General features: G+C 51.7%; 1 protein-coding gene across 1 annotated transcript; it reads right to left on the reverse strand.

Annotated features, from left to right (window-relative positions):
* Positions 1-10,688: 10,688 nt before the first annotated feature.
* LOC149435371 (aspartate aminotransferase, cytoplasmic-like) lies at positions 10,689-20,485 on the reverse strand. The gene is made up of 2 exons (XM_089662722.1): positions 20,325-20,485; positions 10,689-15,083 (listed from the first exon to the last, which is right to left on the reverse strand). Exons 1-2 carry the CDS (start codon positions 20,446-20,448, stop codon positions 14,944-14,946), a joined length of 264 nt encoding a protein of 87 aa, XP_089518848.1. The 5' UTR covers positions 20,449-20,485; the 3' UTR covers positions 10,689-14,943.
* Positions 20,486-20,717: the final 232 nt, after the last annotated feature.

Here is a 20,717-nt window from a genome sequence, read left to right on the forward strand (position 1 = left end):
TATGTGTGATTGTCGCCTTCATGTTAGCCAGCTAGAGCCCTTCGTGACTTGAATCCAATTAGTTTACAAATGGTTGATGTCCATTAAAGTGGAAGTCAAGGCACCAAGATGGCCGTCCTGCGAAAATTCCAGAAACCCGTCTACTAAGACCAGGTCACATGATCCTTGTACTAAAGCCGAGTCACATGATCTGTCTACCAAAGCCAAGTCACATGATCTATCTACCAAAGCCAAGTCACATGATCCTTGTACTAAAGCCAAGTCACATGATCTATCTACCAAAGCCAAGTCACATGATCTATCTACCAAAGCCAAGTCACATGATCTATGTACGAAAGCCAAGTCACATGATCTATCTACGAAAGCTAAGTCACATGATCCCTATACTAAAGCCAAGTCACATGATCTATCTACCAAAGCCAAGTCACATGATCCTTGTACTAAAGCCAAGTCACATGATCCTTGTACTAAAGCCAAGTCACATGATCCTTGTACTAAAGCCAAGTCACATGATCCTTGTACTAAAGCCAAGTCACATGATCCTTGTACTAAAGCCAAGTCACATGATCTATCTACCAAAGCCAAGTCACATGATCCTTGTACTAAAGCCAAGTCACATGATCCTTGTACTAAAGCCAAGTCACATGATCTATCTACCAAAGCCAAGTCACATGATCTATCTACCAAAGCCAAGTCACATGATCTAGCTGCCCTACTTTCCATTTCAAACGATGAAGCCTTGGAGAGGCCCCAATCTGTAATCTGTGATGTGGTCAGTGGGAGGATCTTTCCCCTGCAGACCATTCAGAAGACATGACCAATGGAGGTCCCTTGCTGCATGTCGGCCTCTATGGGCACGGGATGTCATGGAGGGCCCATCTCTGGTGTGCAGTCTGTACAACTGTCCCCATCACTGCCATAATCACCGCAGTCCACAGGAACAGATCCTTAGTCAGCATTCATCATGTAAATCTCGGTGGTGAGGCACATGGATTAGGTGGAAGGATTGCTAGAGAAACGCCTTGACTTCCACTTTAACGGGACGCACCATGCTGGGTATTCCTGAACCTCCCGACAATTAATAGTTCATTGCACTGTTTGTATTTGATATTTCCCTGGAAAACCTCAACCAGGTGATCTGCTGCTTTAAATGATCTTCCAGAGCGTAACACGCTAAAAACGTGAGCCATGTAGGAAACGTGGTGGAGAGAGGAGCGAGGAGAGGAGAGGAATGAGGAGGAGAGGAGTGTGGAGGAGAGGAGAGGAGTGATAAGGAATGAGGAGGACAGGAGTGAGGAGGAGAGGAGTGATAAGGAATGAGGAGGAGAGGAGTGTGGAGAAGAGGAGAGGAGTGATAAGGAATGAGGAGGAGAGGAGTGTGGAGGAGGAGCAAGGAGAGGAGTGATAAGGAATGAGGAGGAGAGGAGTGTGGAGGAGGAGCAAGGAGAGGAGTGTGGAGGAGGAGCAAGGAGAGGAGTGTGGAGAGGGAAGATAAGGAATGAGGAGGAGAGGTGTGTGGAGGAGGAGCGCGGAGAGGTGTGATAAGGAATGAGGAGGAGAGGAGTGTGGAGGAGGAGCGCGGAGAGGAGTGATAAGGAATGAGGAGGAGAGGAGTGTGGAGAGGGAAGATAAGGAATGAGGAGGAGAGGTGTGTGGAGGAGGAGCGCGGAGAGGTGTGATAAGGAATGAGGAGGAGAGGAGTGTGGAGGAGGAGCAAGGAGAGGAGTGATAAGGAATGAGGAGGAGAGGAGTGTGGAGGAGGAGCAAGGAGAGGAGTGTGGAGGAGGAGCAAGGAGAGGAGTGTGGAGAGGGAAGATAAGGAATGAGGAGGAGAGGTGTGTGGAGGGAGATTTGTGGGGAGACATGAGAAGGGTCCAGAGTCGGAGGAGAGGAATGAGGAATGGACGTGTGTTTTGTTTCATAATACAAAAATCTGATTTTCGGAGGACTGGATGAATATGAATCTCCAATGAACATGACGATTGTACAAAAAGTTCCCAAAAAGTTACAACGAAATTAAGAAATGCATTCTTCTCCTGCCGTCACATGATGTGATTGTAGTTCAGCCCAAAATTCAACTTTTGAATTCATTTGAAAATTCAGATTCAGATAATTAATGGATCTGAATTTCGTTCCCTTTGTTAGATCAGTGGTCTCCAAACTGCGGCCCGGGGGCCAGATGTGGCCCTTTGCTTGCCCTTGGGGCACATTCCACCTACTGACACCAATGATGGGGCACCATTCCCCCAACTGACACCAATGATGGGGCACTATTCCTCCCACTGACACCAATGATGGGGCACTATTCCTCCCACTGACACCAATGATGGGGCGCCATTCCCCCAACTGACACCAATGATGGGGCGCCATTCCTCCCACTGACACCAATGATGGGGCGCCATTCCCCCTACTGACACCAATGATGGGGCGCTATTCCTCCCACTGACACCAATGATGGGGCGCTATTCCTCCCACTGACACCAATGATGGGGCGCTATTCCTCCCACTGATACCAATGATGGGGCGCTATTCCTCCCACTGACACCAATGATGGGGCGCTATTCCTCCCACTGACACCAATGATGGGGCGCTATTCCTCCCACCGACACCAATGATGGGGCGCTATCCCTCCCACCGACACCAATGATGGGGCGCTATCCCTCCCACCGACACCAATGATGGGGCGCTATCCCTCCCACCGACACCAATGATGGGACGCTATCCCTCCCACCGACACCAATGATGGGGCACTATTCCTCCCACCGACACCAATGATGGGGCACTATTCCTCCCACCGACACCAATGATGGGGCACTATTCCTCCCACCGACACCAATGATGGGGCACTATTCCTCCCACCGACACCAATGATGGGGCACTATTCCTCCCACCGACACCAATGATGGGGCACTATTCCTCCCACCGACACCAATGATGGGGCACTATTCCTCCCACCGACACCAATGATGGGGCACTATTCCTCCCACCGACACCAATGATGGGGCACTATTCCTCCCACCGACACCAATGATGGGGCACTATTCCTCCCACCGACACCAATGATGGGGCACTATTCCTCCCACCGATACCAATGATGGGGCACTATTCCTTCCACCGACACCAATGATGGGGCACTATTCCTCCCACCGACACCAATGATGGGGCACTATTCCTCCCACTGACACCAATGATGGGGCACTATTCCTCCCACTGACACCAATGATGGGGCACTATTCCTCCCACTGACAATCAATGGTGTACTTTTCTTCTTTTCAAAATCAACAACGGGATACTATTCCTCCCAATGACACCAATGATGGGGCACTGACGCCGGGCATTTTCTGCCCCCACTGGCCACAGTCTGGAACCCCTAAACCCCAAAGGACAGAAAACTGGCTCTTTGCTTGGAATGTTTGGAGACCCGTGTGTTAGATTTTGGATGCAGATGGCGCCAGTCGATATTGTCCAATCAGCTCATTCCATTTCTCTTCCGAATAGTTTCAATATATGAATACCAAATCCACCCGAAATATTGAATTTCGAAAACTAATATCTAGCAATCTTCCGGAAAAAAAACTAAATTTTTCAAATCCATCCAGACCAACGAAAACAACAAAACAAATTCCAACAAGGGAAGAGGAGAGGGAGGAGAGGAGAGGGAAGAGGAGAGGAATGGGAAGAGGAGAGAGAGGAGAGGAGTGGGAAGAGGAGAGAGAGGAGTGGGAAGAGGAGAGGAATGGGAAGAGGAGAGAGAGGAGTGGGGAGAGGAGAGGAATGGGAAGAGGAGAGAGAGGAGAGGAGTGGGAAGAGGAGACAGAGGAGTGGGGAGAGGGAAGAGGAGAGGGAGGAGAGGAGTGGGAACAGGAGAGAGAGGAGAGGAGTAGGGAGAGGGAGGAGAGGAGTGGGAAGAGGAGAGGAATGGGAAGAGGAGAGAGAGGAGAGGAGTGGGAAGAGGAGACAGAGGAGTGGGGAGAGGGAAGAGGAGAGGGAGGAGAGGAGTGGGAACAGGAGAGAGAGGAGAGGAGTAGGGAGAGGGAGGAGAGGAGTGGGAAGAGGAGAGGAATGGGAAGAGGAGAGAGAGGAGAGGAGTGGGAAGAGGAGACAGAGGAGTGGGGAGAGGGAAGAGGAGAGGGAGGAGAGGAGTGGGAACAGGAGAGAGAGGAGAGGAGTGGGAAGAGGAGAGAGAGGAGAGGAGTGGGAAGAGGAGAGAGAGGAGAGAGGAGTGGGGAGAGGAGAGAGAGAGGAGAGGAGTGGGAAGAGGAGAGGAATGGGAAGAGGAGAGAGAGGAGAGAGGAGTGGGGAGAGGAGAGGAGTGGGAAGAGGAGAGAGAGGAGAGGAGAGAGGACTGGGAAGAGGAGAGAGAGGAGAGGAGTGGGAAGAGGAGAGGAATGGGAAGAGGAGAGAGAGGAGTGGGGAGAGGGAAGAAGAGAGGAGTGGGAAGAGGAGTGTGAAGAGGAGAGAGAGGGGAGGAGTGTGAAGAGGAGAGAGCTCCAGAGTGTTACCATCCCCCGCATAGCTTCCTATGTGTCCCCACAGCTGAATTTTGCGTATACCAGAAGATGCTGCACTCGATTTCTCTGGATTTCATGTATTTCTGCACAATGAGGAAATGTTGATGTTGAGTTTTGTTCTAATTCCAGAAATATATTTGTTGAGGTATTTTTAATAAAGAAAGGAAGGAATCTGCCTGTGTGGCTCATTTATGGGGTGATTGTGTCTCCGGATGGGACTGAGCGATCTGCGTGACGCTGCAACCCCCCCCCCCCTCCGGATTTATTCAGCGTTCACCATTTGTGATTTCTTTAAGCAGTAAAACACATCAATATATTGACATTTCTAATATTTTACAATGTTTCTACATTCCAGTTTTTGTAGTTTGGGAAGACTTGCTGTTATTATTTCTGAGGACGCGGTTTAGAATGCGGAGAGCCCTGATGTGGCGGTGTATCTAACATACAATACAAGCATCCCCCCCTCCCCCTCAGGAAGTCCACCCTGGTTGGCCATCATGGCTCCTTCCATAGATACAATGGCGGAGTGAGCGTAGCCGCTCAGGGGCAGGAAGTGTGTTTAGTAAAAATGACGGGTGAGGAAAAGAAAAGGAATGCGGTCACCACATACCGGGACCACTGATCTGCAATGTGATTGTACATTTTTAGGGGGTTGATACACTCACCATAGACCACCCACCATGCATCGTGCGGTTTCCAGTCGCAGACATGTTTCACGTGTAGAGGGGGCCCATCTCTGTATACATTTTATATTGTTTTATTGCTTCCAACAAATCCATTTCCCTCACTAAACACGACTGGAAGATCAGCAAATTCTCCCATTTAAAGCAAAATTCCGGACTAAACCCAACTAGTCTTATGTCCCCTCCCCCTCCTGACACCCATGCCCACTAACCTGTGGAAGAAATGTATGTACATACCTGTTTTCAGCCCACTCCAGTGCAGTCATGTGACCCCGTGTCTGCCAGAGGTGGCTGCAGGGGAGAGGAGGCAACACTTGACAACGGCTGGTAAAGCCTGGACAGGTGACGTCATCCATAGCCTCCCATTGGCCAGACGTTGTTGGCAGTCCCTCCTCTCCCCTGTAGTCACCACTGCTAACACAGGGGAGCCGGATCACATGACCAACTGACCATAGGTAAGTACACATCTTCCCTACACAGGTTAGTCAGCAGCGGTGTCAGGGGACAGTTTCAAGACTAGTTAGTTAGGTTTTGTCCACAGCCAAGGTGCCTACAATGGGAGGGTGAGGACCAGAACTGGAGCACAGAGCAATGGAAGAAGGTGGCCTGGTCTGATGAAGGATGGTTTCTTTCCCATCATGTGGATGGCCGGGTGGGTGTTCATCACTTACCTGGGGAGGAGATGGCACCGGGATGCAGGATGGGAAGAAGACAAGCTGGCGGAGGCCATGTCATGCATTGGGCAATGTTCTGCTGGGAAACCTCGAGTACTGCCATTCGTGTGGATATTGGGAGGCAGCACAGTGGCTCAGTGGTTAGCACTTCCACCTGGCAGTACTCGGGTCATTGGTTCGAATCCCAACCATGGCACCACCTGCCTGAAGCTTGCATGCTCTCCCTGTGCCTGTGTGGGCTTCCTCCAGGTACTCGGGCTTCCTCCAACACTCCAAAGACATGCTGGGAGGTTAATTGGCTCCTATCTAAATTGTCCCTAGTATGTGTATGTATGAATGTGACTTAGGGACCTTAGATTGTACGCTCCTCGGGGGCGGGGACTGATGTGAATGTACAATATATATGTAAAGTGCTGCATACATTGACATCACTACTACCTAAATATAGCACCCTCCTAGTTTAGCTAGGGGGAGCTAGACTTCAATGGTTAGACAGGGAGGGGCCAAATTGTGGTGAGGGCTGAGAGGCTCTGCAGGTCAACCCCTCTAGAATTCCCCCCTGCTGAGGCTTTTGGAGGAAGGCCTTAGAGGCAGTGGGTGGATCTGAGGAGTGGTTGGCTACACTCTTGAGGGGTCCTGGCCAATCCCAAACAAGAGGTTGGCAAGGGGCTGGATACCTCTAACAAATGTTGGAGCCCGCTCAGCAGCAGGAATGTGCGAGAGGAGTTGAGCTGAAGGAGAGAGCAAGTTGTGAGGCTGTGTGGAAGGAGGCTGAAAGGAGGCCCACCTGCAGGCCTGGAGCTGGAAGAGCGGAACGTTTGGAGCTCACTGGCCCCCTGAGCAAGGACCACTGGTATGGCAGGGAAGGAGAAGCCCAGCTGATAGGCCTGGTAGCAGCAGCAAACCCACAAGCGGTACAGGAGAGGATCTGATTGAGTAGACCTGCACCCCCTGGGGGGATAGGGGAAGGAGCACTCTGGTGGGAAACCAGATTAGACTTGTGACTTGTGACTGATCACCTCCATTAAAGGGACAGGAGCCACACCCCCTGCTCAGGGATACCTCCAGATTGCTGGGTGAAGAGAAGTCCACCTGGGGTCTGGGGTGGTGCACTGAGGAGACGCTGGCTAGCCCTCCAACAGAGGCTGTGCTGCAGAGACGGCTTGTAAATAGTTCCTGGAAGTAGTCCTCAGTTGATTGGAACCCTTGAGCATCCTGTACCCCCCTCCCCCCCTCCCAGTTCAAATCCTTTCCATAAACAACAAAACCAAAGCTGAAGGACTGACTCTGGATGCAAGACTGTGTGAAGATACATGTTGCCTGGCTGTGCAGGGCTATAGGGGGACCCCAATACTCAGCAACTCCTGTATCTGCGATGGTCCCGGCTGTATCTGCGATGGTCCCGGCTGTATCTGCGATGGTCCCGGCTGTATCTGCGATGGTTCCGGCTGTATCTCCGATGGTTCCGGCTGTATCTCCGGCTGTATCTACGATGGTCCAGGCTGTATCTCCGATGGTTCTGGCTGTATCTCCGTCTGTATCTCCGATGGTCCTGGCTGTATCTGCGATGGTCCTGGCTGTATCTCCGATGGTTCCGGCTGTATCTCCGTCTGTATCTCCGATGGTCCTGGCTGTATCTGCGATGGTTCCGGCTGTATCTCCGTCTGTATCTCCGATGGTCCTGGCTGTATCTCCGATGGTTCCGGCTGTATCTCCGATGGTTCCGGCTGTAGCTGCGATGGTTCCGGCTGTAGCTGCGATGGTCCCGGCTGTATCTCCGATGGTTCCGGCTGTATCTGCGATGGTCCCGGCTGTATCTGCAATGGTTCCGGCTGTATCTCCGAAGGTCCCTGCTGTATCTCCGATGGTTCCGGCTTTATCTCCGATGGTCCCGGCTGTATCTCCGATGGTCCCGGCTGTAGCTGCGATGGTTCCGGCTGTATCTCCGATGGTTCCGGCTGTATCTCCGGCTGTATCTACGATGGTCCAGGCTGTATCTCCGATGGTTCTGGCTGTATCTCCGTCTGTATCTCCGATGGTCCTGGCTGTATCTGCGATGGTCCTGGCTGTATCTCCGATGGTTCCGGCTGTATCTCCGTCTGTATCTCCGATGGTCCTGGCTGTATCTGCGATGGTTCCGGCTGTATCTCCGTCTGTATCTCCGATGGTCCTGGCTGTATCTCCGATGGTTCCGGCTGTATCTCCGATGGTTCCGGCTGTAGCTGCGATGGTTCCGGCTGTAGCTGCGATGGTCCCGGCTGTATCTCCGATGGTTCCGGCTGTATCTGCGATGGTCCCGGCTGTATCTGCAATGGTTCCGGCTGTATCTCCGAAGGTCCCTGCTGTATCTCCGATGGTTCCGGCTTTATCTCCGATGGTCCCGGCTGTATCTCCGATGGTCCCGGCTGTAGCTGCGATGGTTCCGGCTGTAGCTGCGATGGTCCCGGCTGTATCTCCGATGGTTCCGGCTGTATCTGCGATGGTCCCGGCTGTATCTCCGATGGTCCCGGCTGTATCTCCGATGGTCCCGGCTGTATCTGCGTTGGTCCCGGCTGTAGCTGCGATGGTCCCGGCTGTATCTCCGATGGTTCCGGCTGTATCTGCGATGGTCCCGGCTGTATCTGCGTTGGTCCCGGCTGTATCTCCGATGGTCCCGGCTGTATCTGCGTTGGTCCCGGCTGTAGCTGCGATGGTCCCGGCTGTATCTCCGATGGTTCCGGCTGTATCTGCGATGGTCCCGGCTGTATCTGCGTTGGTCCCGGCTGTATCTCCGATGGTCCCGGCTGTATCTGCGATGGTCCCGGCTGTATCTGCGATGGTCCCGGCTGTATCTGCGATGGTCCCGGCTGTATCTGCGATGGTCCTGGCTGTATCTCCGATGGTTCGGGTAGAGCGTTTCTGGTCCTTGGAGTCATTGTGATTTCTGGGGGGGGGGGGTGTACAATATTTGGGACCATAGTACAGGGTACCCCTCACCAACCTGATCGATGTATATCCGGCTATTGACTGATATAGCAGCTGGGTTCAGGCTGTGTATTACACAGTCACAGAGCCATAACATTATGACCACCCACCATAATCCATCGAGGTATGGACCCCACTAGACCACTGAAGGTTCGCTGTGTTATCTGGCACCCAGCCCGCAGGAGCAGATCCGTTAAGTCCGGTAAGCTGGGAGGTGGGGCCTCCATAGATCGGACTTGTTTTTCCTGCACATCCCACAGATGCTTGATTGGATTGAGTTCTGGAGATTTTGGAGGCCAAGTCAACACCTCAAACTCGTGTTCTTCAAACCATTCTTGAACCATTTTGCAGTGTGGCTGGGCGCATTATCCTGCTTAAAGGAGCCGCTGCCATCAGGGAATACCATTTCCATGAAGGGGTGGACTTGGTCACCAACAATGTTTATGTAGCACCCCTTAATGTTTATGTAGCACGCCCTTAGGGGGCGGCATAGTGGTTAGCACTTCTGCCTTGCAGTAATTGGGTCATGGGTTCAATTACCAACCATGGCGCCTCCTGCATGGAGTTTGTATGTTCTCCCTGTGTTCACGTGGGTTTCCTCCAGGTACTCTGGTTTCCTCCCACACTCCAAAGACATGCCGGTAGGCTCATTGGCTCCTGTCTAAATTGTCCTAGTTCCATCCCTGGCCATGTGGGATCTCCTCCATGGTGGGGGTTGGGGAAAGACCCGGCAACCTACCCTGTAAAATAATTGCTAAGAAAATTCATGGAAAAAGACGCTTACGAGTGACGGTCCATCCAATCACCAATCGCCGAGGGGCGGGTACCACTGAATGGATAGATAGAGACCCCCTTAGGAGTTGCTGAGTATTGGGGTCCCCCTATAGCCCTGCACAGCCAGGCAACATGTATCTTCACAGTCTTGCATCCAGAGTCAGTCCTTCAGCTTTGGTTTTGTTGTTTATGGAAAGGATTTGAACTGGGAGGGGGTGAGGGGGGTACAGGATGCTCAAGGGTTCCGATCAACTGAGGACTACTTCCAGGAACTATTTACAAGCCGTCTCTGCAGCACAGCCTCTGTTGGAGGGCTAGCCAGAGTCTCCTCAGTGCACCACCCCAGGTGGACTTCTCCTCTTCACCCAGCAATCTGGAGGTATCCCTGAGCAGGGGGTGTGGCTCCTGTCCCTTTAATGGAGGTGATCAGTCACAAGTAGGGGCCTAATCTGGTTTCCCACCAGAGTGCTCCTTCCCCTATCCCCCCAGGGGGTGCAGGTCTACTCAATCAGATCCTCTCCTGTACCGCTTGTGGGAGGGCTGCTGCTACCAGGCCTATCAGCTGGGCTTCTCCTTCCCATACAGGTGGTCCTTCCTCAGGGGGCCAGTGAGCTCTAAACGTTCCTCTCTTCCAGCTCCAGGCCTGCAGGTGAGCCTCATCCCCCTGGGCCTCCTTTCAGCCTCCTTCCACACAGCCTCACTCCTTGCTCTCTCCTTCAGCTCAACTCCTCTCGTACATTCCTGCTGAGCGGCTCCAACATTTGTTAGAGGTGTCCAGCCCCTTGCCTCCTCTGTGTGATTCCACTGTAGGACACGTCTGTAAAGTCTTTAACAATCACTTCCTGTCCTAGATATATACAGTGACCAAAAAAACAATCACTTCCTGTCCTAGATATATACGGTGACCATAACAATCACTTCCTGTCCTAGATATATACGGTGACCATAACAATCACTTCCTGTCCTAGATATATACGGTGACCATAACAATCACTTCCTGTCCTAGATATATACGGTGACCATAACAATCACTTCCTGTCCTAGATATATACGGTGACCAAAAAAACAATCTGCAACCCGTATCTGATACATCATTTTATTACAGTAGGACACAACATTTCCCAAAAGGTTTGATCATGAAGACAGACATATATCCGGCTATTGCGTGGCACCGGATAGAACCGTCTGGATTGAGGCTTCGTATTGCACACGGGCACAGGGATGCATGCATGAAGAGGCTAAAAGCAGAAAACGGGGGGGGGGGGGGTGTGAGGGGTACCGTGGTCCACTGCTCTCCTATAATGTACAATTCTACCTGTGAGAACATGGAGGCAGGAGGAACCATCGGCGACAGGTGGGATTCCCTACATTAAGGGGGCCGGATTGTAAATCGTCTTCTCCGACTTCACTTGGAAATGACTCCAAAGCAGCAAAAAGTGCAATAAAATCAATACCAGCGTAAAACTCCTGTGATAGGATGGGAATAGAACAGCCGCCGAGAATTCCACCCCACCCCCACCGACCATCCAAATACAAAGGAACAACTAAAGGCCCCAGTTTGCTGTCTGTCCCTTCTGGGAGGCATAACCTTCACTTCTTGTTCTCATGATGAATGACGAACGATGGAAGATTCACCTTCAGCCGCATTCACACGGCTGCACAGACGGGACAGGGGCTGCAAGAATCAGATTCTGAATACCACCTGCCCGCGCCCAGGGATGCTGGCCCCGCCCACCACACAGGGATGCCGGCCCCGCCCACCACACATGCCCGAGGGATGCCGGCCCCGCACACCGCACACGCCCGAGGACTGCCGGCCCCGCCCAAGTGTGAACCCAGGCTTACACACGGCTAGTTCACCATGAAATCGCAGAAAAAAATAAAAAAATGAGAACAGGTTGCATTTTTTCTGCACAGAACTGTACTAGAAGGCAGCAAAACGCATCAAAAATGGAACGGAAAGTGGTGTGAACTGTAAGCAAAACAAAAAAACAACGGAAGGCATTTTTGTGGTGTGAACTGGCCCACAGCGTGTTTTTTTTCTGCCCCAGAACCTGACTGCACTAGTGTGAACTACAGTCATTGGAATACATGGAAAACACTGCATTCATTTTGATGCAGGAAAACCCCCGACATGCTGGACTGCGTCTGGTGTGAACCGACCCCAAATACATTTCCTTTTTAATCTGCAAAAAGGTTTGCATTTATTTTAGGTGGACTTATCCTTGAAATGCTCACTACAGGAGATGTTCTGTACAATAGTAGTGAGCAGGTAAAGCCTGTGTGAACGCTCCCGTCGCCTGGATATATGGAGGGGGGGGGGAGATCAGTGGAGGAACGCCATCAAAGCTGATTTCTCGCACCGAAACCTCAAAGTTAAAGCATGCCAGGTCCCGGCTTTTCACCCCTTTGGTACAAAAGAAAAACAAAATGAGCTTCAAGTGTTCTGAGTGAACTAATGACACGGGGTAAAGCTTTGAAGGCAACATTGAAATACTCGTCCAGGTCACACGGGTCCCATGTCGTCCCCGGTCAGGTCACACGGGTCCCATGTCGTCCCCGGTCAGGTCACACGGGTCCCATGTCGTCCCCGGTCAGGTCACACGGGTCCCCGGTCAGGTCACACGGGTCCCATGTCGTCCCCGGTCAGGTCACACGGGTCCCATGTCGTCCCCGGTCAGGTCACACGGGTCCCCGGTCAGGTCACACGGGTCCCATGTCATTAACAGAGAAGTACAGCCAAAGCTACATCGGCCCGGCTTCTCCTGGGATCAGAGGATTGCACTGCTGTGACCCATTAGCAGCCCACGGCAGGATAAAGCCCCTGTCAGCTGACACCCCTCACACAGTCCAGGGTCGGGAAAGGTCCAGACTTTAAAGGATAAGTTCACCTTTTCAACAAAAAATAAAATGCACGCTCTTTTTTTTGCAGGTGAAAAAAAAAAAAAGTGCATTTATTATTTTTATCTGCAGGAGCCTGGAAAGCATTGCACTGCTATCAGCAGATCACTGGCGCCACGCAGGGCTCCTGCAGACCTGTCAGAATATCTGCTTGACGTGTGGGGATGTATGGGATGTACGAGGTGTAGGGGATGAACAGGGATGTACAAGGTGTAGGGGGTGTGCGGGGATGTACAGGGTGTGTGGGGGTGTAGGGGGTGTGCGGGGATGTGAGGGGGTGTACAGGCAAGCAGATATACTGACCAGAAGAATCAAACTTTCACAGTGCTTAACGGCGATTGTGGTTCTTTGAGGACTACAAGCTGACCACCACTAAGGCTGCTGGGACATGTAGTCGCTCATTCACAGAATGCTGTGAATGAGTGACTACAAGTCCCAGCAGCCTTAGTGGTGGTCAGCTTGTAGTGCTCAAAGAACCACAATGGCGGTGAAGCATAACATGAATATGGGTGTAACATACAGGTTACGAAAAGTGAACTTATCCTTTACACCAGGGGGCTCCAAACTATGGCCCTCCAGCTGTTGAAGTACTACAAGTCCCATCATGCCTCTGCCTTTGGGAGTCTTGACTGTGGCTGCCAGCCTTGGAAGGTCTCATGGGACTTGTAGTTCAACACTTGGAGGGCCGTAGTTTGGAGATCTCTGCTTTAAAGTCAGGTGCCAGGACAGGCAGCCGGCTCCTCCTCTGAGCCAGCCCCCTCCTCCCCCCACCACAGCCCGGAGAGTCAGTGAGCGCAGGAGGGGGAGAGCAGAGAGCTGGTGACCTTTGATCACTCAATTCTTGTCCTCAGGATTGGTGGGGGACAGGTGCAGCATTGACCCACCCAGGTCAGTATAAATCATTTTTATTTTTTTGGAAATCCGAACTTCTCTTTTAATAAGAAGGTGACCCCAGAATGTCCTGTAAGCCGGGATCAGCGGGAGATCAGCAGCACAATTCCATACAAGTCTGATATCCAATCAGGTCCAAGACTGCAGTATGTCAGTCTACATGGTCCCGAGATCCTCAGATTTATGTACTACAAGATCATATCGGGGGGGGGGGGGGGGGCTGCATCACAGGTGATAAAACGGATACCCGTCAGCAGGAACGGAACAAGGGGTGGGCAGGAGGGGCGGCTGCCCCGGGCACAGTGGGGATTTGGGGGTTGTGCCAGAAAGGGTGACTGGAGGGATTTGTACAAGGGGAGTGGATTCCTGTTAGAAAGGAAGATTTGTGCTGACACACGATCCTGATACATTATATGGGGGGGGGGGGTAATGTGCCAGTGTCGCCCTGGGTGCTGCTCGATGACCTTGTCCCTGCACTGCCCATCAGGCATCAATCGGTCTTCACCCACCATGAGGTCTGTTCACACGGTTTGGTTTGCCAAATGTGAACCCGCTACAGAACCCCATCCTCTGAATTCAGGATGGACAGGGGGGGGGGGGAATAAGGGGGAATGGCCTGAATACAGGACGGACAGTGGTGGGGGGGGGGGGATGAGGGGAAATGGCCTGAATACAGGATATAGCTCTAGATTTGGACAGTGGAGGGGGGCAGGGTGTACCCTGAACCCTCTGCACACAGGGTAAGGCTCTAGATGTGGATGGGGGGGATGTGGGGAAAGGCCTGAATACAGAATACAGCTCTAGATTTGTACAGTGTGTGTGTGTGGGGGGGGGGGGGGGCAGCAAGGTGTACCCTGATCCCTCTGCACACAGAATATGGCTGTATATGTGGATAGTGTCGGGGGGGGGGGGGGATATGGGGAAATGGCCTGAATACAGCTCTATATTTGGACAGGGGGGGGGGCAGGGTGTACCCTGAACCCTCTGCACACAGAATATGGCTCCAGATGTGGATGGGGGGGAATGGCCTGAATACAACTCTAGATGTGCACAGTGTGGGGGGTGTACCCTGAACCCTCTGCACACAGAATATGACTATAGGATTTGGATGGGGGGGGGGGGATTTGGGGGAATGGTCTGAATACAGGCTACATCAATAGATTTGGACAGTGGGGGGTTTACCCTGAACTCTCTGCACACAGAATATGGCTCTAGATTTGGATGGGGGGGGGGATGGCCTGAAGACAGCTCTAGATTTGGACAGTGGGGGGGGGGGGGGGGGGGGGGGTGTACCCTGAACCCTCTGCACACAGAATATGGCTATAGGATTTTAATGGGGGGGGGGGGGGATTTGGGGGAATGGCCTGAATACAGTAAACTACTGTAGATTTTGGGGAGCGCAGGAGACCCTCAGACTTGGATGGGACTTGCAGCTCAGCACATTCTCCCTGGTAGTTTGTTCCATTAAAGCCGTAGTGAGAACAGAAACACAAAACATACAGAAGGAGGACATTTCCATCACCGGTCTGACACGGCTGGATGGTGTCACTGGATCTTGGTGACAGCTTCATATATAGACTGGGCTACGTAGTCCAGGTTCTTTGTGGTCAGACCGCACATGTTGATGCGACCGCTGGCCATCAGATAAATGTGCTTCTCTTTGATGAGGTATTCAACCTGCTTGGCTGGGAAAAAAAAAAAAAGTGCGATCATCAAACCTTATACATCACACAGCAATTATCAGCAATATTATCCATCAATATAAATATATATAATAAGGATCAGACTAGGGAAGAAACGTGAAACCACCGCCGCCGCCCCGAGCGTCCAATCCCCGCCCCCGCCCCGAGCGTCCAATCCCCGCCCCCGCCGCCCCCGCCCCGAGCGTCCAATCCCTACCCTCGCCTCCTCGAACGTGCAATCCCTACCCTCGCTTCCCTTCCCCCCCCCCTCGAACATGCAGTCCCTACCCTCGCTCCCCCCCCCCCAGCGTGCAATCCCTACCCTCGCTACCCCTCAAGAGTGCAATCCCTACCCTCGCTACCCCTCAAGAGTGCAATCCCTACCCTCACTACCCCTCAAGAGTGCAATCCCTACCCTCGCCACCCTGAGTGTCCACACACATCGGATTTTAGTTCTGGACAGAGAAACGATTGGATTGGCTGAGATCAGAGATTTTAGTAGTTTTATTATTACAATATAAAAGGGAAGGCGGATTTCCAGAACCACCATAATGGTACACGGATAAATGAAGGGACTCGAGTCACCAGGTTGGATGGACAATCCTCTATTGAATATGGCGCCCTGTAAGATAACTGCCTTGTTCTGCGTCTTACGGGAACACATGGCGCTCAGCACTGGGGGACATTCCATGGAGTAGACCAACATTTGTATTGTAATGGTTTCGTTTTTGGCTTAGGATGTCCAATGGTTTGGGGAACCTGGGGGAGGTCTGGAGGATTATTGGGGTACCCCAAGGGAGATAGCAAGGGTTACCGGGAATCCCAATGAAGGGGTAGCAAGGGTTACCGGGAATCCCAATGAAGGGGTAGCAAGGGTTATTTTTTTTGAAGGTTTCCTTTTTATGCATGAAGGAAAAAAAAAAAAAATTCTATAAAATCAGATTTGAAACCATAACCCCGCATGCACACAGAGGCGCAGGAGGCCATACACATTGTGGGCGTTTCCACACCCAGAAGACGCAGCACACAGCCCATAGTAATGAATGGCTGAACGCGGGTACAAGTCACACTTGTATAATCACGCAGATATAAACCTCGAGACACACAAACCGCGTCCAGACATTCACACCCGTGCATGCGCATGCTTATCCACGTACTCTGACCAGGGAACAGAAGTAATGAAGGGCTGGACACGGGTACACGGAGTACTTGGATACGGGTGTGAATGTCTGGACGCGGTTTGCGTCTTGGGGTTTATATCCGATTCTACAAGTGCGTCTTGGACCCGCGTTCAGCCATTCATTACTACTCTGTTCCCTGGACACAGATAAAGGCTCACAATTCATGTATGTAGTGTGGCCTCGTGTTCATGATGCTCCAATGGTGGTATGGATGTAAGAGTGAGGAGGGGTCAAAGCGCCCCTTGAAGTATAATTAACCCCTTCAATACCGGGCACTTTCACCCCTCTTCCTGCTCAGGGCAATTCCAACTTTCAGCATTCTCGAGCCTTGAACTGCCACCCGGCCGGCATCTGTCTGTAGGGGAGCCGTTAAAAATAAAATAAAAACTTTTGTCTTTAAGTTTTTGATGGAGGGAGGATTAGACCCCCTTGTCAGGTTTTATTGCAGTCTGTGTCCCCATAGGAGAGATTTGCCCGCTCTATGGTTATCACTTGGGGGGGGGGGGGGGGGGGGGGAGAAAACACCAATTTTTTGAGTTGTCACCAGAACAGGAATAGAGGAGAGATCTTCCAATGGGGACACTGGTTCTGGTGACAACCAGGGACTCCCTTATTTTGGAGGGATTTCCTCAGGTGAACTTATCCTTTAACCACCTTCTGCCTGCCCCATACGAAAATGACGGACGGGCGGCGGTTGTCTCATTCTGGGAGGACATCATATGACATTCTAGGGGGGCACGCAGCGACTGGTGGTACACAGTGCCCCTGGGACACAGCAGATCACCAATTACTGTAAAGAGCCAATGAAGTCAGCTCTGTCATGTGATCAGCTGTGTCCAATCACATGGAAATAGGAAATGCCGGTTATCAGCAGTCCTCTCCTCCCGCTGGCAGCTCATGAAGAGAGTCAGTAATCGGCACATGATGAGCAGTGTAGCCCATTCAGTGCCACCAGTCAGTACCCATCAATGCCACATCAGTGCCGCCCAACTGAGCTGCCAGTCAATGCCGCCTAACAGAGCCATATATCAGTGATGCCTTTCAGTGCTGCCTATCAGTGATGCCTGTCAATGCCCATCAGTGCCACCTACTAGTGCCTCCTCATCAGTGCCCATCACTGCAGCCTCATTAGCACACATCAGTGAAGGAGAAAAAATTACTTTACAAAATTTTATGACAAACTAAAAAAAATAAAAAAAATTTACAGTCTTAATTTTAGCAAAAAATAACCCCCCCCCCCCCATGGTGATTAAATCCCACCAAAAAGAAAGCGCTAAAAAAAAAAAAAAAAATCAACTTTTGTTTGACAATTGCGCACTCATGCAACGCTGTATCCAAAGTATGAGCGCGCTGAAAGCAAAAAATTGGCCTGGACAGGAAGGGGGTGGCAGTGTCAGGTAGGGAGGGGGGGGGGGGCAACAGTGCCAGGAAGGGGGCGGAAGCGCCCGGCAGGCAGGAAGGGGGCGGAAGCGCCCGGCAGGCAGGAAGGGGGCGGAAGCGCCCGGCAGGCAGGAAGGGGGCGGAAGCGCCCGGCAGGCAGGAAGGGGGCGGAAGCGCCCGGCAGGCAGGAAGGGGGCGGAAGCGCCCGGCAGGCAGGAAGGGGGCGGAAGCGCCCAGCAGGCAGGAAGGGGGCGGAAGCGCCCAGCAGGCAGGAAGGGGGCAGAAGCGCCCGGCAGGCAGGAAGGGGGCAGAAGCGCCCGGCAGGCAGGAAGGGGGCAGAAGCGCCCAGCAGGCAGGAAGGGGGCAGAAGCGCCCGGCAGGCAGGAAGGGGGCAGAAGCGCCCGGCAGGCAGGAAGGGGGCAGACGATGAAATGGTTGATGTGTTGAGAAGCCTATGAGGTGAACAAAGTCCCCTCCATCCAGGCGGAGGCAGCAGGAGTCACACTTCCTTCACTCATACATGCAAAGGACACTCATGCAGGATGTATGTAAATCAAAGGAGAGGGGGCGTGGCAACTTTTTTTTTTGCATGTGTGGGGCTTTTCCTCCTGTAGCAAAGTGGGGAAGGATGAGTGTGACAGACGGCTCCCTCCCTGCCAGATTGTACACAAAGGAGTTGTGCCGCTCTGCCGAGTTACCCAAAATGTTCCGTTTAATGTCTGTAATCTGGGTTTAGTTCCGCTTCAAGTGGCTGTAACCCTCAGACATGAAATATGAGCAAAGCACATCCCTCTATGGCACGGGTGTCAAACTGGCAGCCCTGCAGCTGTTGCCAAACTACAAGTCCCATGAGGCATTGCAAGAAATGACAGTTACAAGCATGACTCCCAAAGGCAGAAGCATGATGGGACTTGTAGTTTCACAACAGCTGGAGGGTCACCAGTTTGACAGCCCTGCTCTATAGTGCGTACTTGTCTCAGTCCACAGCACTGAGTGTCATTTCTGTCTGCTGCCTCCTTCCTCTGCTGTCAACATGAATCCCTTCACGAGTTTTCATGACACCAAGAGATAGAAGGTGACAGGGGAAGGAGCTCCAGATGATTGGCGGCCTCAGCTCTGTTCCTGTTGACCCTTCCCTCCAATCAGCTCTCCTCACTGATGTAATGTCAGCTCCCTGCCCCCGGCTTTTCGGAGAGATCCTGTGTACATTCTGCACTATGAATGGATGTAGAGGACAGCAGATACACAGGTACAACTTATGTAGGAGTGGCTTCATTTCTCTATCACCTGAGGCGGGTCACTTCACTGGAGATATGGAAGTTTTACATCCACTTTTAAGTGGAATTCAAGGCTATCACTCAAGTAGTCATACAAATTGAAGGGAAATGTATGTCTTTGTTTTCCCCTCCCTTTCATATTTTGTACTCCATGTTGATTAATTGTTGTATATTATACCCAGAATGAGTTAATGAAAATATGCCGTGTCAGTTGTGTTCCAGAACTGTGCTCACATCCTTTTGTTTTTATCTTAGCCTTGGTAGAGGCAGGGAAAGTATCCAGTTATTTCTTTGTATTAACAGCATTTGTTTCTGCTATGATATAGTTAGAAGTCAATGACTTCTGTCCCACGGGAAAATAACGGTTGGTTACTTGTAACTGATTCAAGGTTTGAGAAACCTAAATTGTTCACGTACACAGCCTTGACAAGTATCCAGCGAAATCCTATTGTATGATTTTCTGTTACAATATAAGAAGAAGAATCTATGAATAAAGTTTCATATTGCCTTCTGGAAGCCTTTGTGTGCATGAGAATTTCTTCCTCCAGAGAGCAGTCTCTTGGGCCCAATGGGGGGCCGGAACCTACCAGTGGTCATTAGAAGCACAAATCCCTTTCACAAATGTCCACTCCCCCTCTCCTATCACCTATGCTGACTATCCTGTGTAAGAAAGATACTTACCTAGTTTCATGCTGGTCCGGCCCAGTGATCCCCGTGTCAGTCAGTGGTGACTGCAGGGGAGAGGAGGGAGCGCTGACAGCAGATTGGCCACAGGAGCCTATGGGTGACATCTCTGCTCCTGGGCTGTACCAGCTGTCATGTGTTCTCTCCTCTCCCCTGCAGCTGCCACTGTCTGATACAAAACATTACATGACGGTACCTGAAAATAAGTATGTGCAGCTTTCCTACCCAGGTCAGTCAGGACACGTGTTAGGAGGGGAAAAAAAAAAAAAAAAAGGAAAAAAAAAAACCATGAACGAACTTGTCAGGTGGTATCTTCGACTTCCACTAACCGGTTTCTGCCAACGTGGCGCATATATACAGCCTTTCCCTGGGTGGGCTTTAAACACCAAAAGGCCGTACATATGTGGTCCGATGTAAACTGTTTTCTGTGCTGAGAGCACCCCTCGCGCGCCCCCAGTGCAGACACCAGCAGGAACTGAAAGCTCCCGATGCATAGCAGTGATTGGAAGCTTTCCGATCATGTGACCGCTGTGACGGCCAATTACAGTGGTCAAGTGACCTGAATGCCCACCTCCAGGCATTCAAAAGCCCTTAAAGGGCCGGGAGGAGGCGGTGGCAGAGAGCAGGGGTTAATATCCACCATGAATTTGGACCTCGAAATTCCAGAGTGAGAAAAGTATATGATTTGTAGAGCTGTAGGATCAGAGAGGACGGATACTTACGATTGAGACCCGTGAAGCTGAACATTCCGATCTGCTCCACAATGTGCTTCCAAGTGCCCGGGGTTTTGAGGGCCTCCAGTCTGGACTTCAGCTCCGCTCTCATGAGCAGGACGCGATCCGCCATTGTCTTCACATTGTCCCTCCTATGTAGAAGGAGAAGGTGTCAGATATGAAGGGCTGACCTGAACACAGAAACCAAGACTACATAGGCAGACATAATGGTGTCACTGGAGGAGTCTTCTGCTCTGCTTGGTTGCTTTTGTCATTACTCATTGGGATTTATACACTGGAGATTGGCAGAGCAGAGTAGGGACTGGCCAGAGAGGGATCCCTTTGGCAGAGCAGAGTAGGGACTGGCCAGAGAGGGATCCCTTTGGCAGAGCAGAGTAGGGA

This window comes from Staurois parvus, unplaced genomic scaffold (assembly GCF_062004578.1).
Source record: "Staurois parvus isolate SC_StPar_1 unplaced genomic scaffold, SC_StPar_1.0 ptg001527l, whole genome shotgun sequence".
In the NCBI taxonomy this organism is placed as follows: Eukaryota; Metazoa; Chordata; class Amphibia; order Anura; family Ranidae; genus Staurois; species Staurois parvus.